The sequence below is a fragment of the Ursus arctos genome, chromosome X (assembly GCF_023065955.2).
Source record: "Ursus arctos isolate Adak ecotype North America chromosome X, UrsArc2.0, whole genome shotgun sequence".
Lineage (NCBI taxonomy): Eukaryota > Metazoa > Chordata > Mammalia > Carnivora > Ursidae > Ursus > Ursus arctos.
Genome location: NC_079873.1, coordinates 94296306 through 94322234, shown reverse-complemented (window position 1 = coordinate 94322234; position 25929 = coordinate 94296306). Strand labels below are relative to the sequence as shown.

Here is a 25929-nt window from a genome sequence, read left to right as displayed (position 1 = left end):
AAAAGGAAAGGAAAGGAAAGGAAAGAAAAGGAAAGAAAGAAAGAAAGAAAGAAAGAAAAGAAATATAAGGAAGAAAGAAAAAATAAGTTGGGGGGGGCGCCTGGGTGACTCGCTTAAGCGACTGCCTCCGGCTCAGATCATGATCCCACCATTCTGGGTTCGAGCCCCACCTGGGGCTCCTTGCTCAGCGGGGAGTCTGTTCTCCCTCTACCTCCCCCCCTCGTGCTCGCCCGCGCTCTCTCAAATAAATAAAAATCTTTGAAAAAATTGTGTGTGGGGTGGTATACTCCTACACACAGCCACACACATGCAAACAACGTATATATGTAAAGTTACATTGGCTTTGTTATTCACACGGCCGCTCGGGGAAAGGTCTCCTGTGGCCTCTCGCCCTTCCCTTCAGGTATTTCAACTCGAGGCTAAAGCAATGACTCGTTCTCTAGTCCAGTTTAGATAGGAGCAGCCTCACTCGGGACCGGAAGGGTGAGTGGATCCGGTTGCCCCACGGACTTCTTTACACCGATACACACATCTCCGTCTCGTGGGCAGGACCGCCTAGGTCGGGGGAAGGGATTTGCCGACGTACCCGGAACTGTTTCCAAGGTTTCCTCAGTTTCGGGCGGTGGCGCGACGGCGGGTTTGGGACCAGACCAACCGAGATCTTCCTAGGCTCGCGAGAGCGCCCCCTTCTCTAGCGGCTTAGGGGACCCAGCGGCCGCGATGGCTCCGGTGTCGGGTTCGCGCAGCCCTGAGGGGGAGGCCTCGGGCTCCGGGGGAAAGCGTCGCAGTTCGTCGAGGAGCCCTAAACCCAGCAGATCCGCCCGCTCCCCGCGGGGCCGCCGCTCGCACTCGTGCTCTCGGAATGGTCTCAGCCATCAGCTGGGCGGCTTCAGTCAGGGGTCGCGACACCAGTCCTACCGATCCCGCTCGCGGTCACGCTCCCGGGAGCGGCCCTCTGCGCTGCGGGGCAACCCCTTCGCGTCAGCCTCCTCGACCGCGTATTATGGCGGCTACTCGCGCCCCTACGGGAGCGACAAGCCGTGGCCTAGCCTTCTGGACAAGGAGAGGGAGGAGAGCCTGCGGCAGAAGTGAGTGAGACGGGCACTGGGAGTCTGACTTGCGCTTTTCGCTCTCTGCCGGGCGCCCCTGCCTAGCCCTTCAGCCCCACCCCCCTCCCCCGACAACGCCTTTTTCCGCCCGTTTCTCCCCTTGGGTTTTCACTCGTCCTCGGGCCCCTTCTCCCCGCGCCCTGGTGTCTTCGCTGCTTCTGCCTCCTGGCTATGCAGCGGTTCCGTCGGGAGCCTCAGACCTACCCGAATTACAGTTTTCGCTTGGTTGTAGCTGTTTTATTTTGCTTACTTTTTTTTTTCCAAGCGTGCTTTAATTTCGCGCTCGATTGAGCTCTTGGCAAAGGAGACCTATTAGCCCAAAATGAGCAGTGCCTCGCGCTTTGTAGGCGTACCACCGTACCTTGCTGAATGATCACACAGGTTGGAGGTGACAGGACGTGTACAGTGGAAATGTCGTGTAGCCAGTCGGGAAGGCTGGGGATGAAGAGTTTAAATCGGAGGGGAGAAGAACCCCTGAGACCAGATGATTGCATGTGGGAAAAGTGACCTGCTAAACTGTTGATTAAGCTACGTGGAAAAAGGCCCTGTTCGGTGGTCTCAGTGTGACCGTGAAAACCGAGGTCAGGGTGAGATCAGGTGTCCTCTCATGAGTGCGTATTGGAGTGGAAAAGTGGATAGTTTAAGAAGGAGAAAGGGAAAGGGTTATAATTATTATCGTGTAAGTCTTAGTAGCTAATGGTTATTGAGTGTTAAATTCTGTCAGGCGCTGTACTAGGTGCTCTACAGGTCCCCTGTGTGTGTGTGTGTTTTTAGGATTTTTTAAATTTATTTGACAGAGGGAGAGAACAAGCAAGGGGAGCAGCAGGCAGCGGGAGAAGCAGGTTCCCCGCTGAGCAGGGAGCCCGCCCCCGGGGCCCGATCGTGACCCAGCAGAAGGCCAGCGCTTAACCGGCTGAGCCACCCAGGCGCCCCTACATGTCCTCTGTGTCAAAAAAGATTTTTAAGAGTAGCACAGGCATGGAGGGGCAGGTTAAGATTCCAAAGCTGGGCGACGTCTCCATAAATCTCTTTTTTCCCAAGAATGGGAACTAATAAAGGATAGCGGTGAAGAGGACGGGCTCCAGAATCGGAATGCCTGAGTTTGAAGCCATGCTTTGCTGTGTAATAGTTGTATGACCTTGAGCAAGTTTCTTGAACTTCTCTGAGCTTTATTTCTTAACCATTTAAAAAGGTTAAAATTGGCGCTGAGCCTTTAGAGTTGTGATGATTTAGTTCCTGGGACATAATAATTAGTCCTTGAGTGTTTGCTATTGGGGTTTCCTGAATGGAAGCAGAAACAATAAAAAACCTACTGAGTTAGGTTGGAGACCTACCTCTCCAAATTAAATTTTTCAGTTACCTCCTGGCTGTGTTCGTCAAAAAGCAACCAGCTTCCTACTGGACGATTCTCATCAAAAGACAACTAATGAATCATCGAGCCTTACATCGGAAACCGGGGATGTACTGTATGGTGACTAACATAATATAATAAAAAATCATTAAAAAAAAAAAAAAGATATCAGAACTTCTTGGGTGAAATTTGCATTTGTACATTTAGAAGATCAATAATTTACCTTACGAGTACAGATGAAGCTGGGGGCAGCAGGGATGAGAACGTGACTGTTCTTACAGCCTGTCATACTTCCCCCTGCATATATAGTCCAAGTTGGGTTATAAGTATAACCCTTTTAGGCTCTTTCTTCAAGTGGGAAACCTGAGTCTAATTCTGCACGATTATAATCTTTTCTCCTAAATAAAGAAGTAAAAAATAGTATATTCAAGCAATCAAACCAGTTTATTTTGTAAGGGGTGGGTGGGTGTGTGTAACAAATGGAATCACAAGGAGCTAAACTTTGAGGAATTGAGCCTTTGTTTTTTGTATTTTGTTTGTGAGCAAAATTAAAAGAAAAAAATGACAAATTTTTCCTGTCCTCCAAGAGTAGATAGAGGATATAGTCCTTTTCCCAAAAAAAGGAACTAAAGGGAAAACAGAAAAAAAAAAACCCTGTTTCTCATTGAGGACAGTTTTTGTCAAATAAAACTTTTCTTTCATTTTCAGAGCTTTCTTTATTTTCTGTTTCTAATGCTTCATTTTTGTTTTCTTTATTAATTCCTGAGTTTCTGAAAACGGGTTTGACTAAATCAAAAGTAGAGATTGCTCTTTACTCTCAAAAATGTATGTAAACAAAGAAGTTATTTCCAAATATAAAACTGTTTGTGTCACATATTGCAGAAGACGAAATGAGCAATTAGGAGCTAGGTCATGCAAGAGGCAGAAGAGATGCACTTGACAACCTTTTAGGCTGTATTTCTGGCCTGGCCTCAGGCTGTCTGTAGTCTGTGCCATTTGATAGTACTATCAAGAACATCAAATTACAATGAGTATACTTAATTTATTAATTTAACTTTTAAAATAGGAAAATAGGACTTAACTGGACTCCTTTGAATTGATTATATATTTAGGAGACCATTTAGCCATGGAGTTATAATTTATATGCCTATATCTTCTAGGAGATTAAGTGAGAGAGAGAGGATTGGAGAATTGGGAGCTCCTGAAGTATGGGGACTTTCTCCAAAGAATCCAGAACCAGAGTAAGTGATTCAAAAAATACTGTTAAAAGATGTAACGTTTGTTTAAATCCAGAGACTATTGTCAAAATTTTTGTTAAATGAATAACTTTTAAGTACAGCTCACGTTTTTTCTTCTTTTTTGTGATTTATGCTATGCTACCCCCTAGAATTTAAAAACATTGAACATACCTAACGATTAAAACATGTTGCTAGTTGATTTGAACATATTAATTGTTCTTTTTATTTATTTGTTTATTTTTAAAGATCATATTTGTATTAGAGAGAGAGAGAGAGAGAGAGCACAGGTAGGCAGAGCGGCAGGGAGAGGGAGAAACAGGCCCCCCAGTGAGCAGGGACCCCGACGACTCGGGCCTCGATCCCAGAACCCTGGGATTATGACCTGAGCTGAAGGCAGCCGCTTAACCAACTGAGCCACCCAGCACCCCTTAATTGTTCTTTTTAAATTGTAATTCGGGGGGGTGCTAATTTCCTATTCATAGAAGGGTTCAGTATTAAGACAAATACATTTATATTATTTTGAATTGTTTTTTCTCAACCTAATAGCAGATTGCGTGTCACATGTTAGCCTTACAAAGTGATTTTTTTTTGAGTTAACAGTTGACAACATGGATGGTAGAGTAGGGTTTTCTTATATATATATCATTTGCAGATAGTGACAGTTTTACTTCTTCTTTACCAATTTGGATGCCTTTTATTTTTCTTGTCTTGTGGCTGGGACTTCAGTATTATGTTGAATAAAAGTGGCGAGAATGGACATCCTTGTCTTGTTCCTGATCTTAGGGTGAAGCTTTCAGCTTTTTACTGTTGAGTGTGATGTTAGCTGTGGGTTTGTCGTATCTGGCCTTTCTTAAGTTGAGTTATGTTTTCTCTATATTCACTTTGGTGAGAGTTTGTATCTTTGGTTGTTGAATTTTGTCAGATGCTGTTTCTGCGTCTATTGAGATGATCGTAGGATTTTTATCCTTTATTTTGTTAATGTGGTATATTCCACATTGATTTGTGGATGTTGAATTATCCTTGCATTTCTGGAATAACTTCTACTTTAGTATGGTGTATGATCTTTTTAATGTAGTATAAAATTTGGTTTGCCAATATTTTGTTAAAGATTTTTGCATCTACATACATCAGGGATATTGGCTTGTAATTTTTTTTTTTAATTTGTGGTGTCTTTGGTTTCCATATCAGGATAATGCTGGCCTCAAAGAGTGAGTTTGTTCTTTCTTCAGTTTTTTGGAATTGTTTAAGAAGTATAGGTCTTAACTCATTAAATATTTAGTAGAATTTACCTGTGAAACCGTCTGGTCCTGGAGTTTGTTTTGTTGGGAGTTTTTTGAGTAATCAGTCTATAGTGTAATCTTCCTGATTTGGACGATTGTTATGTTTCTAGGAATTTATTTCTCCTTGGTTGTTCCATTTGTTGGCACATAATTGTTCTTAGTAGTCTTATGATTTTTTTTCTATTTCTATAGTATTGGGTATAACTTATCCCCTTTCATTTTTGATTTTATTTATATGGGCACTCTTTTTTTCTTGATGAATCTAGCTAAAGGTTTTTATCAATTTTATCATTTCAAAGAACCAACTCTTAGTTTCATTGATCTTTTCTGTTGTCTTTTTAGTCTCTTTTTCATTTATTTTTCACTCTGACCTTTATTATTTTCTTCCTTCTGCTAACTTTGGGCTTTGTTCTTTTCCTAGTTCCTTTAGGTGTAAGATTAGATTGTTTATTTGAGGTTTTTCTTGGTTCTCGAGTTGGGCCTGTATAAAATTTCCCTCATAGAACTTCTTTTGCTGCATTTCATAGATTTTGTACTGTTGTGTTTCCATTTTCATTTGTCTCAAGGTATTTTTTTAAATTTCCTCTTTGATTTCTTCATTGACCCATTGTTTGTTTATTTTTAAAGACTTATTTATTAAAGAGAGAGAGAGAAAGAGCACGTGCACAAGTGGGAGGGTCAGAGGGAGAGAGAGAGAGAATTTCAAGCAGATGCCACACTGAGCACGGAGCCTGACATGGGGCTCAATCTCAAAACCCTGAGATCATGACCTGAGTTGAAACCAAGAGTCAGACGCTTAACCGACTGTGCCATCCAGGCACCCCGACCCATTGGTTATTTAATTCCATGTGTTTATGTTTTTCCAGTTTTCTCGTAATTGATTTCTAGTTTCATACTGTTGTGGTCTGAAAAGATGCTTGATATGATTTCAGTCTTCTTAAATTTATCAAGACTTGTCTTGTGGCCTAACATGGGATCAGTCCTGGAGAATATTCCATGTGCACTTGAAAAGAATGTATGTTCTGCTGTTTTTGGATAGAATGTTTTGTGTATTATCTCTTAATTCCATCTGGTCTAATGTGTTGGTCAAGGCCACTGTTTTCCTTATTGATTTTCTGTCTGAATGATGTATCCATTCATGTAAGTGGGGTGTTAAGGTCTCTTACTATTATTGTATTACTGTCAGTTTCTCCCTTCATGTCTCTTAAAAATTGGTTTATGTATTAAGGTGCTCCTATGTTGGGTGCATAGGTATTTACAAATGTTATATCCTCTTGTTGAATTGATCCCTTTATCGTATGCAGTGTCATTCATGTCCTGTTACAGGCTTTGTTTCCTAGTCTGTTTTGTATGATATAAGTATTGCTACCCCAGCGTTTTGTTTGTTTTCGTTTGCATGGAGTATCTTTTTCCATCCCTTCAGTTTCAGTCTCTGTGTCTTTAGATCTGAAGTGAGTCTCTTGTAGGCAGCTATAGATGGGTATTGTTTTTTTTAATTTATTCAGCTACTGTGTGTTTTGATTGGAACACTTAGGAAGTTTACATTTAAAGTAATTATTGATAAAAAAAAATTATTGGTAGGGGGCGCCTGGGTGGCTTAGTCGTTAAGCATCTGCCTTCAGCTCAGGGCATGATCCCAGAGTTCTGGGATGGAGCCCCATCCTCCGCTGGGAGCCTGCTTCTCCCTCTCCCACTCCCCCTGCTTGTGTTCCCTCTCTCGCTGGCTGTCTCTCTCTCTGTTAATAAATAAAATCTTTAAAAAAATTATTGGTAGGTATGGATTTGTAGACATTTTCTTGATATTTTTCCGGTTTTTAAAAAAGATTTTATTTCTTTGTCAGAGAGAGAGAGTGCACAAGCAGGGGGGAGCGGCAGGCAGAAGGAGAAGCAGCTCCCTGCTGAGCAAGGAACCAGATGTGGGACTTGATCCCAGGACCCTGGGATCATGACCTGAGCTGGAGGCAGACGCTTAACCAACTGAGGCACCCAGGCGTCGCTTTCTGATTGTTTTTGTAGTTCTTCTCTGTTCCTTTGTTCTCTTGCTCTCTTCCCTTGAGATTTGGTGACTTTCCTTAGTGTTATGTTTGTATTCTTTTATTTTTTGTTTATCTATTATAGGTATTTGGTCAGTGGTTACCATGAGGTACATATATAACATCTTACGTATATAGCAATCTATTTTAAGTTAATGCCCACTTAAGCTCCAATGCATTCTAAAAGTACTACATCCCTTCACCATGTTTTATGTTTTTGACATCATATTTTACATCTTACTATTTTATGTTTCCATTGACTAATTATTGTGGGTCTAGCTGATTTTACTACTTTTGTCTTTTAACCTTCATACTAGCTATGTAGGTGGTTGATCCACTACCTTTACTATGTGTTTACCTTTACCAATGAGATTTTTCCTTTCATAATTTTCCTTTTTTTTTTTTTTAATTTTATTATTAAGTAATCTCTACACCCAACACAGAGCTCGAACTCATAACCCCAAGATCAAGAGTTGCATGCTCCACTGACTAAGCCAGCCAGGCGCCCCTCCTTTCATAGTTTTCTTACTTGTAGTTATGATTTTTCTTTTCTACTTAAAATTAAGTCCCTTTAACTTTCTTGTAAGGCTGGTTTGGGAGTGATGAGCTTTAGCTTATGCTTGTCTGAGAAACTCCTTGTTTCTCCTTCACTTCTGAGTGATAACTTTGCTGGGTAGAGTAATCTTGGTTGTAAGTTTTTTCCTTTTAGCACTTCTCATATATCATGCTATTCTCTTCTGACCTATAAAGTTTCTTCTGAAAAACCAGCTTATAGACTTAGGGTTCCTTGGTATGTAACTAGTTGTTTTCCTTTTGCTGCTTTTAAGATTCTTTATCTCTAACTGTTGACACTTTGATTATAATGTGTCTTGGTCTCTTTGGGTTCATCTCATTTGGGGGTGTTTGCTTTCTGGACTTGGATATCTGTTTCCTTCCCCAGGTTAGGGAAGTTTTCAGCTATTATTTCTTCAAATAAGCTTTCTGTCCTTTTCTCTCTCTTCTCCTTCTGGGACCACTGTAGTGTGAATATTAGTACACTTGATTTTACCCCAGAGGTCCCTTAAACTTAACCTCATTTTATTCAGTTCTTTTTGCTTTTTTGCTGTTCTGATTAGGTGCTTTCTACTACCCTGTCTTCCACATTGTTAATCTGTTCTGCATTCTGTAATCTGCTTTTGATGCCCTGTATTTTTCATTGCAGTTATTGTGTTCTTTGGCTTTGATTGATTTAAAAAAATATTTTCTGTCTCTTTGTTGAATTCTCACTGTGCTCATCCATTCTTTTGAGTTCAGTGAGCATCTTTATGACCATTCGTTTGAATTCCATCTGGTAGATCTCTGTTTTGTTCAGTTCTTTTTCTGAGGTTTTTGTCTTGTTCTTTCACTTGGAACGTATTGTCTGTCTCCTCATTTGCGTCTCAGTGTTTGTTTCTGTGTTTTAGGTGGATCAGCTATTGTCCCAGTCTTGGAGGAGTGGCTTTATGCCCGAAGGTGTCTGTGGGGCTCAGCATAAACCCCCGCTGGTCACCCAAGCCAGGTACCCCAGGAGTATCTCTTTTGTAGGCTGTGTGCTCCCTCTTGTGGCTGGTCCCGATTGGTGCAGACTCACTGATATGTGGGGCTGTTTACTGGTGCAGCTGTCGGCTAGGCTTGGCTATGACTACTGTGGGTATGCTGGTGAGTGGGACAGGCTTCTGGCCTGTCTGATTGACAGGCCTGGTTGCAGCTGGTGTGGGCATGCTGGTGTGTGGGGCTGGCCCTTGGCACAGCTGGCTATAAGGCCTGGTCGTGAGCTGCATGAGCGCTGTTGAGTAGGGCAGGCTTTCGGTGCAGCTGGCTGCAAGGTCCAGCTGCGACTGATGCAGATACTCTAGTGTGTAGGACTGGGCCTCCATGGCAGGAGCCCTTGGGTGGAGGGTGTGCTGGTCCTGGCCAAGGATGTCTGGTATGTATGGTGGGTGGGGGCTGCTAGAGAGGAGTGCCAGGCCAGGGTGGGCAGGTGGGTGGGGTGAGTCTTCTTGGGCTGACAGTAGATAGAGAAACAGAAAAAAGGATAAGGGATGGGACGGGGCTCTCCTGGTTGAGTAGAGGGGCCTAGGAGGTCCTGCCCCACGGGACGCCAGGGGTCCTGTCCAGGGTGCTGGGACGTAGGCAGAGCAGAGCAGCTGACCGGGCGCTGAGCCCAGGAAAGCCTGCGGAGGGTGGTGCGGGCTGCAGGCTGGGGAGCTGACAACAGTGACGGCGGTGTGCCTCTTTGCCCTCAGTCTGTTGGCCGGGCAAAGATTTTATGAATTGAGGAAATCTGGTCCTAGTTCGTCTAAACATCCATTGTCCCCAGTGTCTAGACTGTTCAGGTAGTGTCCAGTGCTTCGGCTTCCTCCCGTCCCAGCAAGACAAGCCACAGGCTCCTGGGCCCTCCATGCCCAGGCCTCGCTCACAATGCCACCTTTCTCACTATGACGAGGTTTCAGAAGAGGAAGGACCCTTGAGTCATTCTTAAAGGAAAGCTCTTGTTGAAAGATCCAGCACGGCCCTGTGCATTAGTTACTTACTCTCTGTTGAAGATGGGCTGTTCAGAATGGGGGCTGTATCCCATCAGCAGGACTTTTGAATGATACTGAGCTTCCCCCATCAGTAGGGTGACACCTGCCTAGCGACTAGGGGTTAGTGGCAGCCCGACGGCTGCTGGTCAGCTGTGAGGACACACACAACCCAGGCGTCAGAGTCACAGCAGGGCCAGAGAGCAGTGCCTCAGCTGCACATGCTGCTGAGGACGGGAAGAGTAATATGGCAGTTGGGAGCCCAGAGTCCAAGCATGGAGCCGGGACAGAGCCTGGCACATCGTGGGTGCTATCTCGGGGTGAGCTGCAGGGAGGCCTGTGGCGGTAACTTCCCTAAGCTGTTTTAGCAAGAAGGAACTAGCTTCCCTGATGCAGTTTCCAACCTGAAGGGCATAGAGAGTAGCCTGCTGTGTTTTGTCCTGTATGACATTCGATGCTCAATGTACTAAAATGTCCTTTTTTGCTCTCTGATTGAAGGTTTGGTTTAAGAATAGGAGGGTCAGGGGCGCCTGGGTGGCACAGCGGTTAAGCGTCTGCCTTCGGCTCAGGGCGTGATCCCGACGCGTTGTAGGATCGAGCCCCACATCAGGCTCCTCTGCTATGAGCCTGCTTCTTCCTCTCCCACTCCCCCTGCTTGTGTTCCCTCTCTCGCTGACTGTCTCTATCTCCGTCAAATAAATAAATAAAATCTTTAAAAAAAAAAAAAAAGAATAGGAGGGTCAAGTGGAGAAGACCCCAGAGGGCACTGAGGTTCAGAAACACGCCCCCGGTGGCCCTGGTCCCTCCCGTCGTCATTAACTTGGGTGGACCCTGCCATGCCGTCCTCATTCCGGAGCCGGAGTGCGTATAGGTTCTTCAGGAGCCACCGCCGCTGGGGCTACGTCAGCAGCCCATGCCTCTCTTTCCTGTTGTCTTCTTGCCTCCCCTGCCCTGGCTTCCTCCACCTTTCCCTCCGTGCGGCTGCCCTCCTGTGGTCGCTCCCGGTCTCCTACCGTCGGTGGCTCTCTTGTGAGCCCTTTGCCCACACAATGGCCTCGGCGGCGGTTTTTTCCCACGGTGCTTTTGAGCGCATTCCCGTTCTGTGTCGCTCAGGGTTAAGAGCAGTTCCCGAAACGCCCGCGAAATGTACTCGAGAGAAGGGCAAATTCACGGACCCTCTCTTTGGGGGCACTTGTAGTCTTTTCAATAAAGTTCTGAATTTATTCTCTGTGTATTTGTTTTGCGTGTGGTACGGGGTGAGTGCACGTGATGGACGGTGCCACTCCTCCAGGAAGGCAAGGAGGCCTGCTTTCGTGCAGCCGCGTCCCTGAGCCCCCATCAGGAGGCCACGGCCATCTCCCAAGTTCCCGAAGTGCCCACGCAGCCGGCTTACGAGGAGCCACCCTGTCCTGCAGCACCCCATCTTTCCCCGGCCCTCCCCCCCCCCCCCCCCCGTGCCCCAGCGGGACCGCGCCGCCGTGCAAGACCGGGTGGCGTCAGCCTCTAGGGAGAGAACAGTGTGCTTCCAGGCGGGGCTGAGTCCCAGTCCCGGCGAGGAGTTGAGGCCCACCCGGGCACTGGAAGGGACACTTGCAAGGGGCTACTCACGGGGCTCCCGGAGAAGCGGCAGCCGCGCGTGCTGCTGGTGCTCGCCCAGGGGTGTCCGATGCCGGCCCTTTGGGTGGAGGAGACGCGCAGACCGCATTCCGGCGGGAGGGTCCTGCGTCTGCAAAGGTACCACGAGAGGGGCCCCTCTTCGAGGCCAGCGCTGGGCTCTGTGTCCTCCCTTTCGCCCCTCCCCAGAGGCCGAGGGCCCAGCATCGCTCGGTCGTCAGCTCCAGCCGCCCGGCAGCTTTCGGCGAGATCGTGCCCGGGGCCGGTGGTCCGTGCGTGCAGTGGTTCCAAGTCCGCGGCGGAGAAAGACGTGGGTTTTTGTCCTCTGGGACTCGGGGAGGGAGAGGGGCTCCTGCAGAACCGAGGCCCTGTACCTGTTGCCCGATCGGGTTATTTACACTGTCACACAGCACCCTTCTTGTTGCCAGGACGACCCCAGCCCTGGGGACGAGTTTTGCCGGTGCACCCAAAATGTCTCCCCCGGTCCCCCAAGTTTGGGTTGTGGCGGCGCAGTGGCTTCTGTGAGCCGAGGCGTCCTCGGTCTCCCGTGTCCACGATCGGGTGGCCCCCTCCTGCGGTAGCAGTGGTTCCGGGGTGTTGCCTCGGGGTGGGGGAAGCGTAGCGTTTCTTCGAAGCTCCCCCCTAGCCCTGCGAAGCTGCGGGCTTTCTGCGTAGCCACAGCTGTGACTCGCCCCCTTCCTCCCTGCAGAGACCTGGGTGGCCTCAGCCCTTAGCTGTGGGCTCTGGGCCCCGTCCTACATCTCCCTCTCAAGGTGTGTTCTCGGGAGCCGTCCGGGCATCATCTTCGCGTCGGATTCCAGGATCTTTGCTTGTAGAAAGCAATTTTTTTTTTAAGAGTATGAAATGTTTTAGTACACTTGCCTGGTAATACAAATCAGTAATTACGATAGCCAAATCTCTGTATCATATATATTTAATATATTAAATAACACAATACTAAAATAACCCCTACCTTCAAAAAATATGGATTCATTTTTCATGTCATCAAATACAATGCTCATATGAGAGTGTAATGAAACTTAATAATCTGTTCAGGTGCTAAGGGACAAGGCTAAGCAGTAAATTAATATTTTTAAATATCTTAAAGCAGAATAGTTTCCTTTTTGAGTTTGATAAGCCAAAGACTATCAAGGACTATTTAGAACCTGAATATAATACAGTGGCTATGAAATTATATAGGGAATTTGATGAGAAACAGGCATTTCTTTTTTTCTACTTTTTGTCAGTTAGCAAGTGAATGGAAAACTTTTAACCATAACATTCGTTTCCTTTTTCAGAGCTTCAAGAACCACCTCTGCAGCCTGCCTTGCTAAGGTTACTGCATAATCCTTGCATTCCTGCCATCCATTATCCACCTTCTCAAATTGGAGGGTTTCAGAGTCACTAGGCTACTGTCTAGATCTGCAGCCTAAATATCAGTTTTTGAAACCACTTCCTGGTATGTTCCTTGATGGAGATTAATGTATTCTTTTTCTTTGTGTATTTTAGTAATGTCAGATGCTAGAGTTAGACTGGGTATTTTAAATTTAATTCAATTTTTAAATATTATTCTCAAAACATAGTTGATATACAAAGTTATATTAGTTTCAGGTGCACAGTATAGTGATTCAATAATTGTATATTCTGTGCTGAGAAACTGGCTGTTTTTAATTGTAATATCTGAATTGATGGGTCCTCTGGCTTTGATCGTCTCATCACTATCCTAAGAGATTTAACTACCAGGAGACCTCAGATGGAGTGGTGACTTGATACGGGTCATATTTTTCGTGCTCATTTAGAGTCTTACTTGCATGATCTGCATTAATTTCAGTATAAAAAGCTTAAGGCCAAACGTAGCATATGGTTTTAAGCTCTAGTAGATCTTGAAATTGGGATATCAGATCTTATTTTTCTACCAGGAAAAAAATATCAACAAGCCTTCCGCAATTCAAAATTGGAAACAAATTTTAGGAAAAATGAAAAGTATAAAAGGATTAATTACCAAATTTTAGATTTAGCTCCTTTATACCTTAAGCCTTTTCGTCTCAATATTTATTCTATTATTGCCAATTTCATCAATATGTACCCAGACACCAATCTAGATTTAATGAGAGTGGGATGTGATTGGGGAAACAGAGTACATAAAAGAGGCTTAGGACATTCAAACTGATGTGTTGTCCCACATCTTATGCCACTTGTGCCCTTTATCATAGTCTTTCCATAATGATTATTTTTCCCTTATATTATTTTTTTAAATTGTAGTAAAATTTAAACAATATAAAATTACCCATTTTAAAGTATACAATTCAGTGGCATTTAATACATTCACAGTGTTCTCCACCATCACTGCCATCGACTTTCAAAGCATATTCATCACCCAAAAATGAAACCCCTTATTCATTTAGTAGTCACTCCCCATCCCTCCCTTGGCAACCGCTAATGTGCTTTCTGTCTCCATGGGTTTGCCTGTTCTGCATATTTAATATTTAGGGAATCATACAATATGTGGCCTTTAGTGTCTGGTTTCTTTCACTTAGCATCATGTTTTCCAGGTTCATTCACTTTGTAACAACCATTAATACTTTATTCCTTTTTTGAGTTGAATAATGTTCTGTTATATGAATATGCCACATTTTGTTTATCCATTTCTCAATTGATGGAAATTTGGGTTTTTTCTACCTTTTGGCTGTTGTGAATAGTGCTTCTATCTACATTTATGTACAATTATTTGTTTGAATCCCCATTTTTGAAAAATATTGTATTTATTTATTTGACAGAGACAGAGAGAGCGCATCAGTGGGGCGCAGCAGGCAGATGGAGAGGGAGAAGCAGACTCCCAGCTGAGCAGGGAGACTGATACCGGGCTCGAACCCAGGACCCTGGGATCATGACCTGAGCTGAAAGCAGACGTTTAATCGACTGAGCCACCCAGGTGCCCCTGAATACGGATTTTCAGTTCTTTCAGGTATATACGTAGAAGTGGAATTCCTGGGTCACAGGGTAATTCTCTGTTTAATTTTTTGAAGAACTGCCAAATACAGCAACTGCATCATTTTACATTCCCATTAGTAATGTGTGAGTGTTCCAGTCTCTTCACATCCTCACCAACACTTATTATATTCCACTTTTTTCAGTAGTCTCTAACCCCAACATGCGGCTCAAACTCACAACCCCAAGATCAAGAGTTGTACACTCCTCCAATTCAGCCACCCCCTCCATTTTTTTACTATAGCCATCCTAATGGGGATGAGGTATTATCTTGTGGTCATGATTTGCATTTCCCTGATGACTGATGATACTGAGCATCTTTTCATGCTTGTTGGCCATTTGTACATATCCTTGGGAAAAAACATCTAATCGTTTGCCTATTTTTAATTTGGTGGTTTATCTTTTCATTGCTGAGTTTAAGGGTTTTTTAAGTATTCTGGAAACTGACGTCTTACCAGAGACATGATTTGTAAATATTTTACCTCATTGTGTAGGGTGTCTTTTCAGTTTCTTAATAGTGTCCTTTGATGCACAAAAAGTTTGATTTTGATGAAATCCAATTTATGTAATTTTCCTTTTGTTGCTTCTGCTTTGGTGTCATATTGAAGAATTCATTGCCAAATCCCAGATCATGAATTTTTCCCTGTTTTCTCCTGAAGAGAAGGAGTTTTATAGTTTTATAACTCTTTCTCTCTCTATATATATATATGAGTTTTATATAACCATGTATAAATGAGAGTTTTATAATCTTAATTCTTACATATAAGTATTTTCTCCATTTTGAGTTAATTTTTGTATATGATGTGAGGTATGTTTCCAGTTTGATTCTTTTGCATATAGATATCTAGTTGTCCATCATTTCCTGAAGACATAATTATTTCCCAATTGAATGGGCTTGGCACCCTTAACCAAAATCAATCGACCATAGATGTATGGGTTGATTTCTGGTTTCTCACTTCTATTCCATTGATCTGTATGTCTATCCTTATGCCAGTACAATACTGTTTTGATTACTATAGCTTTTTTTTTTTTAAAGATTTTATTTATTCATTTGACAGAGATAGAGACAGCCAGTGAGAGAGGGAACACAAGCAGGGGGAGTGGGAGAGGAAGAAGCAGGCTCTCGGCAGAGGAGCCTGATGTGGGGCTCGATCCCAGAACACAAGGATCACGCCCTGAGCCGAAGGCAGATGCTTAACCACTGAGCCACCCAGGCGCCCCTGATTACTATAGCTTTGTAGTAAGTTTTGAAATTTAGAAATCTGGGTCCTACAACTTTTATTTTCTTTTTAAAGATTGTTTTGGCTATTTAGATTCCCTTAGAATTCCATATGATTTTTAGAATTCTTTTTCCTTGTATTTTTTGTTGAAAATTAGACATTCTGAATATTAGAATGTGACAACTTTGGAAATCACATTTTCTCCCTTCTCCTAGGTTTGTTGTTCCTGTTTCATTGAACAGAATACAAAGACCATACAATCCAGGTTTGCCTAGTTAGTGACTTTCTAAGCTATTTTTGTAATATCTGTATTCATTTTTTAAAAACTTCAGTATAAAAAAATGAAAATATAAAAGAATAAAATTTCAGTGTAGTTGACATACAATATGATACGAGTTTCAGGCATACAACACAGTGATTTGACAATTATATACATTATGAGATGCTCACCACGGTAAGTGTAATTATCACCTGTTTACCACACAAAGTTATTACGGTGTGATTGACTATATCCCCTATGCTGTACTTTTCATCTCCACGTACTTTTCATCTCATTTATTTTTAAGTAGACTCGACCCCCAGTGTAGGGCTTAAACCCATGACCCTGAGTTCAAGAGTCACATGCTCTACCAACTGAGCCAGCCAAGTGCCCTGACTCATTTCTTTTATAACTGGAAATTTGTAGCTCTTAATCCCCATTCACCTGTTTTGCCCATCCCTCAACCCCTCGCCTCTGGCAACCACCAATTTGTTCTCTGTATTTATGAGTCTGTTTCTGGTTTGTTTTGTTTTTTTGATTCCACATATAAGTAAAACCACATGGCAATTGTCTTTCTCTGTCTGACGTATTTCACTTAACATAATACCCTCTAGGTCCATCCATGTTGTTGCAGATGGCAAGATTTCATTCTTTTTTATGGTTGAGTAATATTCCTCTGTGTGTGTGTGTGTGTGTGTGTGTGTGTGTGTGTGTGTACCACATCTTCCTTACCCATATATCTATGCATGGACACTGAAATTGCTTCCATATCTTGGATATTGTAAATAATGCTGCAGTAAATAGAATACATATATCTTTTCAAATTAGTGTTTTATTTTCATTGGGTAGATACCCAGTAGTGGGATTACTGGTTGTATGGTATTTCTATTTTTAATTTTTTGAGGAATCTCCATACTGGTTTACGTAACAGCTGCACTCTTTGTCATGTATAGCCACTGAAGTCTATGTTCCATTAGCTTAGTGGCCAGCTAGTGTTTTGAAATACTTACCATCAATTCCTGGATTCAAAAATGAATAAAGATCAATAAAACAAGAAGGCAGCCTACTGAATGGGAGAAAGATAGTTGCAAATGATATATCTGATAAGGGGTTAATATCCAAAATTTAAAAGTAACTCATACAACTCAACACCAAAAAACCAATCAAATTAATAAATGAGCAGAGGACCTAATTAGACACTTTTCCAAAGCAGACGTACAGATGGCCAATAGAGACATGAAACATCAGTAATCATCAGGGAAATGCAAATCAAAACCACAATATCACCTCACGTCAGTCAGAATGGCTAGTAACAAAAAGACAAGAAATTAGATCGGAGAAAAGGGAATCCTTGAACGTTGTTGGTGGGAACATAAACTGGTGCAGCCCCTGTGGGAAACAGTGTGGCGGTTCCTCTAAAAATTAAAAATAGAACTACCGTACAGTCCAGTAATTGCACTACTGGATATTTAGCTGAAGAAAACAAAAACACTAATTTGAAAAAATGTATGCATTCTTACGTTTTTGGTTTTTGGTTTTTATATCTTATTTTTTAAAGGTTTTATATATTATTTAGTTGAGAGAGAGGGAGAGAGTGCGTACACGCGAGTACATGAGCTGGGAGAGGGAGAGGGAGAAGCAGACTCCCCGCTAAGCAGGGAGCTCGAAGCAGGGCTCGATCCCAGGACCCTGGGATCATGACCTGAGCCGAAGGCAGACGCTTAATGGTTTGAGCCACCCAGGCGCCCCACCTCTATGTTTATTGTAAGATATATGATATAGGCACTCCCATTTTTATTGTAGCATTATTTATAATAGCTAAGATATGGAAGTAACCTAAGTGTCCATCAATAGACGAATGGATAAAGAAGACGTGGCACACACTCACACACACACACACACACACAACGCAATATTACTGAGCCATGAGAAGAATGAAATCTTGCCATTTGCAATAACATGGATGGACCTAGAGAAAATTATGCTAAATTAAATAAGTCAGACATAGAAAGACAAATACTGTATGATTTCACTTATATGAGGAATCTTAAAAAACAAAACAAACAACACCGACACACGAAATAGAAACAGAACAAACTGGTGGTTGCCAGAGGGGAGGAAGATGGGAGGATGGACAAAATAGGTGAAGGGGGTTAAAGAGTACAAACTTCCAGTTACAAAACAAGTAATTCAGGGTGATGAAAAGTCCAGCATAGGGGATACAGGCAATATATTGCAGTAATTTTGTATGGTGACGTATGGTAACTACACTTACAGTGTTAAGCATGGCATAATGTATATAATGTTGAATCACTGTGTTGTACACCTGAAACTAATGTATTTTATGTCAACTATACATCAAAAAGTAAGATCTTAAAAGAAGAAGAAGAAGACATTATACTTTTCCTAGTGTTTGGAGATTGTGTCTGTATTACACACTCCTTCAATGCTTGGCCAGACTATGGACAACTCGGCCTTCTCTTTTACTTCCTGCTTACACAGAGCCTGAGAGCCATCCAGACGTGAAAGCTTGTGGTATTCTCAGCTGTTTCTGAGCATGTGTCTAGCACGTGGCCTTCTTGATTCCTCTGCATACATAAGACCTTTTCAAAGCCTTTTTTCTTCCACGTGTCCCTTTTCTGAATCGTGTGTTTCCTACCCTTCTCAGTTGTCTATTCCTTGTCCTGACTATTGTCTCTTGCCCCAGGACGCTGCGGCCAGTACTTGTGCCTTTAAATGCTTTGGCCAAAGGTACCCAGGAAGTGGCCTCAACCCTGGGTTCACTCCTTGTCAGACAAAACAAAGGCAAACCACTGTGCCAGTCCTTGAGGGAGCTGGCAGAGCGGAGAAGACCCAGAACCACAATTCTTTGAGAATAAAGTCCATACTTCTCCTTCTAGTACCAGGAGAGCTGCCTTCCCATCCTCAAGGCTACTACAGGCCTGGGGTCTGAAGGATAATAGGCAGACAATTCAAAACACCAAAGTGTTCCCTTACCACTGTTGGGGAGGAAAAATTTGCCTCTATACTTCCAAATTCTTCTGGGTAATCCAAGAGTTAAATTGACAGGAGACAGATTAACAGGAGAAAACCAACTTTAATTCATATGTATGGAGGCCTCAAAGATACAGGACCTAAGAAATGATGGAGGCGGGCACTGTTTATACTTGTTACATAAAGAAACAGTAAATCTGGGAGAAATTGGCAGGACAAAGAAAACTGATGTTTGGGAACTTCAATTAGTTAGGAATTCTAAACAAAATTTGGGCCGAGGTAGTAAGTTAGGAGAAGTTACAAGGTTTGTTTACATGGGCTTCTCAGGCCCTGAATTCCCTGTCCCTGATGTCAAAGATGTTTGTCTGCCTCCTGGTGCCTCCTCTGCACCCCCCCCCCTGCAGGGAGGGTGCTTTTCACAGGGGAGATGTATTCCCTACTTTCTGGAGACAAAGGTGGATCGGAGTGTTGTTCCTACACTGACTGTTTCTTTATTAACTTGAATTCAAAATAATCAGTATGGTGCTGTGGCTTGGCTTGGGGTGGCCCACCTTGAGCCCCAACACCACAAAGCAGCAGATTCTTTTTACACCAAGCCTTATCTGGTTGTTGTGAGTTTTTAGCTGCGTTCCAACATTCACCAAAAATTGATTCTGACAGCTTTTCCCAGCTCAGTTGCTTCGGGGGAGAGATGGAGCCCTGGAGTTCCCTACTCCACTGTTTTCCATTCTGTTAAAACTTTGACCTCTCCTTTATGGTCTCTTTTCCCTCTGTATATGAATATATTTAAATTTCTTTAATACTAAACAAAATTCCTCTTGACCTTGCATTCCCCAACATCCCTCCTTTACTTCTCAGAAAAAATTTTCTTCAAGGAGTAGTTTCTAATACCCTCCCTCAATGGTGACAAACAAAAATGTCTCCAGACATTCCCTAATGTCACCGGGGTGAAAACTCATTCCAGATTGAGATCCAGTGTATTAACTCAAATTCCGAACATATTTGGATTTAACCTGTTTTCACATGTACTTTTTAATTGTTTGGGGGGTTTTGTTTGGTTGGTCGGTTCTTGTTTTTGTTTGTGTTCTATAGCTCCATGAAATTTTATCCCATGTGTGAATGCATGGAACCATCGCCTCGATTAGGGTACAGGACTCTTCTCTCCATACGAAGAGACTCCTTGTTGTTATACAAACCATTTTCCTAAACAAGTGGCATAAAGGCGAAGAGCATGTGTATACTTCTACCTTTGTATAACAAATGGGAGACACAAGAACGTGTTTTTGTATTTAAATTTGCATAAACAATACGCTGGGTGATAAGTGGGCCTGTGTGGGGCACGGTATTTAAGCGATTCTTTTCATCGAATGTGTTATATTTGGGGATTTTTGAGCTATATCATTATGTTATCACTTCAAAGAATTAAAGATAGTAAATGAAAGCAAATAAATGGTATGGTTTCCAACTAGCTTTTCAACAGGTGTTCAGGCCGTAAGAGCAGATGACATATTGAGGCACCTGGCTGGCTCAGTCCGCAGCACATGCAAGTCTTGATCTCGGGGTCACGAGTTCAAGCCCCACATTGGGTGTAGAACTTACAATAAATAAATAAATAAACAAACAAGCAAGCAAGCTACAATTTGGATGAACGTCAACAAAATTATTGAAAAGAAAAAAAGAGCAGATGACATAGTGACTGGACCACATCAGTCAGAGCTGCTATAAGAAAAGTAGAGACATGGAGCGCCTGGGTGGCTCAGTTGGTTAAGCGTCTGCCTTCAGCTCAGGTCATGATCCCTGGGTCCTGGGATCGAGTCCCATGTCAGGCTCTCTGTTCAGTGGGGAGTCTGCTTCTCCCTCTCCCTCTGCCCTTCTCTCGGCTCATGCTCCCTCTGCCTCTCTCTCTCTCAAGTAAATAAATAAAATCTTAAAAAAGAAAAGTAGAGAGAAACAGTGTTCAGAATCAGTAGATTCAGAATTAGACTCGGTGATATCATCTCCATGGGAACACCTGTCTGATTTCTTCCTTTACAGAGACAGTTCCCTTAACAGTCAACTAAATCACGTCTGTGAAACACTTAATAAACACTAGAGACTGTAGTACATGAAGCTTGTACACCTTTCCCTTAACAGCAAAACGTCATTGCCTCACCATCAGGATGGCACAATATAAATTATTACTCTAAGCAGGAATACCACCTCCTTCCTTCCATAAACTCTGCCCAATATCATGAGGTCAGTGCAGATCACACAGCGCAGATGTTTTTAAGGTCATTATCAGATCAAAAGTTAGATTGCATAAAAAATCATGATAGATGATTTTGTTTTCTCACTTACATATACGGATGTCACCTGTGATGTTGATGGGTACAGATGGAGAAGTTACGCTTTTACAGATGTTACATGGTTCCATTTAAGGCTGGACATGAAACTATTTGAATTGACCACTACAATCTCCTTTTAATAAACATTTAAAAAATGGTTTTTCGTTGTGCCTGTGGTTGTTTCATGGTTGTGGTTGTTCCTGTTCTATTACATCGATGTTTAAGCTTGTATTATGTGTTAGATACCATACAGAATGCATGAAAGCTGAAAGTTCAATCTCAGTTCTCAAAGAATCCTAACGGAAAACTTAAACATTATGGGTTGCACACAGAAAGGGACTAGAAAGAAACAATACTTTTTGCTTTTCCTGTAACCCTCAGTGATCTACCTTTTATGAAGTATTAAGTGTTGAGCACAGTGATAGGTGCTTGAAATACATTATGTCTATAATTTTACAAGCTTCAGTTGTGTTCTAGTTTTTCCTAAGTGATAAAGATGCATTGGTGGTTTTGGGTTTTTTTGTTTTTTTTTTTTTTTTGGTCTTGTGTAATACTATTAAAGTAAGTAAAGAAAAACTTTTTTTTTTTTTAAACAATTTATTCAGGACAAGGACTCAATTTTTTTTTTAAAGATTTTATTTATTTATTCGACAGAGAGAGAGACAGCCAGCCAGAGAGGGAACACAAGCAGGGGGAGTGGGAGAGGAAGAAGCAGGCTCCTAGCGGAGGAGCCTGATGTGGGGCTCGATCCCATAACGCCGGGATCACGCCCTGAGCCAAAGGCAGACGCTTAACCGCTGTGCCACTCAGGCACCCCAAAGTAAGTAAAGAAAAACTTTGATTTTTTTCTTTTTCACGTTAATTTTTTTTTCTTTTTAAGTAGTCTCCGTGCCCAGCGTGGAGCCCAGCCCTGGGCCTGAACTCACGACCCTGAGACCTGAGCTGACACCAAGACTTGGACGCTTAAGGTACTGAGCCACCCAGGTACCCCTTCATCTTCATTTTTTAAGTAGTCTCTGTGCCCAATGTGGGGCTCAAACTCACAACTCCGAGATCAAGAGCCCAAGCTCTACCGACTGAGCCAGCCAGGTACCCCTCATTTTAATTTCTAAAACCTGTAGCAATCTACAATCCTCTGCATTTATATTATACACTGTGTTAGGAAGGAAGATTTTTTTCTCTATCCTGGAAGATCCTTCTGGCTGGTCTAAGAATGAAATTGACATCAGATAGTTTAACAGAAGAAAATGAAATTCAATTATGTACATACAGGGAAGCCACATACACATGAGCGATTCCAAAGAGAGGCAAAATGAGGTATATAAGTCATGGGGGACTAAGTAGAAAGGGGATAGGGGTATGGGGTTTTCAAAGGAAGGAAGATGAGTCACAGAAAGAATGGAAAGAGTAAATGTTTGGTAAACAAAATGTTTGCTGGACTATCCAGAAACAACAAAACATACCTTGCAAGATTTCTCCCTTGTCTGCCATATCTAGTTCATATTATATTATATTGATGTATGATAATAGCTCCCTTCCTCGAACAGTACCTCTATCTAACTTCTTTTAGGCAGTTAGCACGGAGGCAAAAAAGAAAAACTTATTAAGGCTTCTGTTTCTTAAAAATAACTACCTAAAATAATCCACATGCCAATGAGACACATGGCCGGGGGTGGGCATGGGGCAGAATTTGCTCCCCTGCGCCGCCAAACCTAGAACGGCAAAGAGAAAGTTCTTTTCCCTCCACTACAGTACTCTGAGTCAAGACGACGTCCTTTTCCCCGTGGGCCACTGTGGCAGGTAAAGGAGCCTCCAAGGCAGAGATGGCGGGCTGAGGCCAGGATCCTGAGCACACTTGGAACGCTCACGTCAGTGGACAGCGAGCCTGCCCCTGCCGCTGGCACACTTGGGTCCACCGTTGAAGACAACATCATTCTCGCCTCGCCCCAGAGGGATACCGAGACACCCCCCGCCCCCCGCCTCGGGCCGAGCTGGCTAGTGTTACTTGAAGTGACTAAAGGCAGAGAAGTTGACATTCCTGTCCCTCCCAGGAAGGAGGCGGCCATCCTCCGGAACAGGCGCCTCAAACCACCAGGCACGATGGGCTGCCCCACTGCCGCTTCTCTCCTGGCAGACACCTGGTGAGGACACTGCCCGGAAAGAAGGGAGAAGCTTCCAGTTCCGGGGGAGACAGATCAGAGAGGGTCCGCTGAGGAGGACTGCTGTGCTCCGGGGGAAGGCAGCGCGATCACCCTGACCGTGAGGAGGAAGACGTGCCCTCTGCTTTGCTGGTAAGCACCCGCACAGTAGTAAAGACGGGAAAGGTAAGACAGCAGTGCCAGCGCGGGCCTGGCTGTTCCCCCCAATGCGCACGTGTACACACACACACAGACCCAGGCCCAGGCTTTCCTCGAGGACCTGATCCAGGAGCCAAGTGGAAAGGGGCTGCGGGGCTCCACGGGGGAATGTGCTGGGGAGGCAGCTCCACTCACCAGGGCTGGACTCCAACACCAGGCCGCCATAGTAGGAGAGACAAAAAGCGGCCTCACGATTAGTGTGGGAGGGGGGACTTGTCCCCACAGGAGGCTTTACCCTGCTTCACGTGGCCCTTGGTGACCGGGACGTTCCGGTGCGGAGGGCTGCCCCACCGAAGGCAGGCCTCACGCCGACCCAGGCCGGCCCAATGCAGAGTGTCCGCCGAGGCCTCTCCCTTTCGGTCACCTCACTTCCCCTCTCCCATCTTAGTATTTGGTCCTTCTGCTGCAGGAGCACGTGGGCGCAAAAAGCCAGTGTCTTGGAGCTCATTCTGGGGGGGACCCAGGTTTCCTGGAGGTCACATCTGCATCAGCATAGCCAAAGCACAAAGCGGCCGACTGAGGTAGAGGCTGACGCTAGTTCCCTGTTTCCAGCCCTGGTTTCGTAAAACAGCTCTTCCCGTGTGTGCAAATAGACGGAGGGCTCCGTTCGTATTTTCTTTGGTGAAATACTGTATGAGCTCATACACATGGGGAACCTTCAAAGAAAAAAACAAAGCTCCTAGAGAAAATGATGAGATTTATGGTTACCAGAGGGGGTGGGGATGGGGAATTGGATGAAGGTGGTCAGAAGGTACAAATTTGCCCTTAAAAAAAATAAGTACTAGGGCACTGGGGTGGCTTCAGCTCAGGTGATGATCCCAGGGTCCTGGGTTCAAGCCCCACATCGGGCTCCCGGCTCAGTGGGGAGTCTGCTTCTCCCTCTCCCTCTGCCGCTCCCCCTGCTTGGGCTCACTCTCTCTCAAATAAATAAATAAAATATATTTTTTTAAAAAGTACTGGGGCACCTGGGTGGCTCAGTCATTAAGCGTCGGCCTTCAGCTCAGGTCATAATCCCAGTGTCCTGGGATTGAGCCCCACATCAGGCTCCCTGCTCAGCAGGGAGCCTCCTTCTCCCTCTCCAACTCCCCCCTGCTTGTGTTCCCTCTCTTGCTGTCTCTCTCTGTCAAATAAGTAAAAATAAAATCTCTAAAAAAAATAAGTACTGAGGTTATAATACACAACCTGCCTATAGGCCCCACTGCTGTAGGGTATTTATGGAAGCTGTAAGAGGGTCAATCCTAAGAGTTGTCACCACAAAGAAAAGAACATTTTCCTTTTTCTGTGTTTGTTTGTATCTCTAGGACACGATGATGGTAACTGAACTTACCGTGGTAATCATTTCACAGTAGGTGTGAGTCAGATGGTCATGCCGTACACCTCAAATGTATACAGGACTCTGCGTAACTCATGTCTTCATAAAACTGGGAAACATTTCTTTGAACATTCCAAGTGCTGTAGAGTTTGGAAATGGATGAGAACATTTTGTGTTTTTCCCCATTTGTGTCTTGTGGCTCCTTTTCCCTTCAGACCCCGACTGAGAGAGCACAGTGCAAGCCCGAGGAGGCCAACATCAACTCACCCAAACTTCAGGCTACCTGTTCCTCCGAGCTTGCTTTGCCTGCTCCACAAAGCAGAGAGGCGTGGGCCTGCCCAGCCCTGGCCACACCTGACTGAGCCCAGCCCCTGGTCTGGGGGCCTGCTTTCTTGGCTGCCTGTCTGGCCTCCCCAGCTCCACTCCTGCAGCCCCTTTCCGTCCCATAAATTACACTCTCCATGACTCAAAGCTAATAAACCCACCCGAGTTTTCTTTTTCTCTCTTTCTCATTCTCTTTTTAAAAGATTTATTTATTTATTGAGAAACAGGGAGACAGAGCATGCACATTTGCACGGGGATTGAGCAGAGGGAGAGAGAGCAAATATGGAGCAGGCTCCCCGCTGATTGAGGAGCCCCATGCGGGGCTCCATCCCAGGACCCTGAGGTCATGACCTGAGCCAAAATCAAGAGTTGGTCACTTAACTGACTGAGCCACCGAGGGGCCCCTTTCTTTTTTCTTTTTCTTTCTTTTTTTTTCTTTTTAAAGATTTTATTTATTTGACAGAGAGAGACATAGCGAGAGAGGGAACACAAGCAGGGGGAGTGGGAGAGGGAGAAGCAGGCTCCCCACTGAGCAGGGAGCCCGATGTGGGGCTCCATCCCAGGACCCTGGGATCATGACCTGAGCCGCTTAAGGGCTGAGCCACCCAGGTGGCCCCAGGCGGCCCTTTTCTTATCTTTTTTTTGTTGTTGTTGTTATTTTCAAATTATCCTTTGCTACAATTTAGGCTTTTCTATGATTTTAGACAATCACCCCTTGATCTTGTTGAGCCACAAATTAGCTGGCACTGACTGAGCCAATGGAAAGTCTTTCGAATTACCACATGAAAGAATCCAGCCTGAGGTTAGTCATCCCCCCCACTAGTGACAATTTCCGTACAATGTCTTCATAATAGGACCACAATAAGGAAGATCAAAATCTGAGGTGTTAGAAATGTCTCAATAGAAAACATTGACTAATGCATTTGGTAGTTAAAGAATTTTGAATGTGTGTGATATCCCCGAGGCATAATTAATTCTCACCTAAC

The 25929-nt window shown here is 44.0% G+C and overlaps 1 protein-coding gene and 1 long non-coding RNA gene across 10 annotated transcripts in view; one reads left to right on the top strand and one right to left on the bottom strand.

Annotated features, from left to right (window-relative positions):
* The window catches only part of LOC125281835 (uncharacterized), a 358739-nt gene that overhangs the window by 8731 nt on the left and 324079 nt on the right, over positions 1-25929 (bottom strand). The window lies entirely within an intron of this gene.
* On the top strand, positions 586-25745 carry LOC125281165 (NF-kappa-B-activating protein-like). 8 transcript variants are annotated; one of them, XM_057314018.1, is made up of 5 exons: positions 586-1088; positions 3621-3701; positions 21831-21918; positions 22703-23241; positions 25648-25745. In XM_057314018.1, the coding sequence occupies exons 1-3, from the start codon at positions 721-723 to the stop codon at positions 21868-21870; spliced, it is 489 nt and encodes a 162-aa protein (XP_057170001.1). In that variant the 5' UTR covers positions 586-720; the 3' UTR covers positions 21871-21918; positions 22703-23241; positions 25648-25745. The 8 variants fall into 8 exon arrangements, with proteins under 8 accessions (XP_057170001.1, XP_057169983.1, XP_057169989.1 ...); XM_057314000.1 differs by lacking the exons at positions 22703-23241; positions 25648-25745 and adding an exon at positions 13943-14130 and having other exon boundaries at positions 21834-22306; XM_057314006.1 differs by lacking the exons at positions 22703-23241; positions 25648-25745 and adding an exon at positions 13943-14130 and having other exon boundaries at positions 21831-22306.

Excerpts from the sequence above, each read along its gene's own strand:
- LOC125281165 (XM_057314000.1), top strand. The coding sequence starts at position 721 with ATGGCTCCGGTGTCGGGTTCGCGCAGCCCTGAGGGGGAGGCCTCGGGC. Across the intron at positions 1,089-3,620 it reads GAGGAGAGCCTGCGGCAGAA|GAGATTAAGTGAGAGAGAGA; the intron begins GTGAGTGAGACG and ends TATATCTTCTAG. Across the intron at positions 3,702-13,942 it reads CCAAAGAATCCAGAACCAGA|AGACAGAGAGAGCGCATCAG; the intron begins GTAAGTGATTCA and ends TTTATTTGACAG.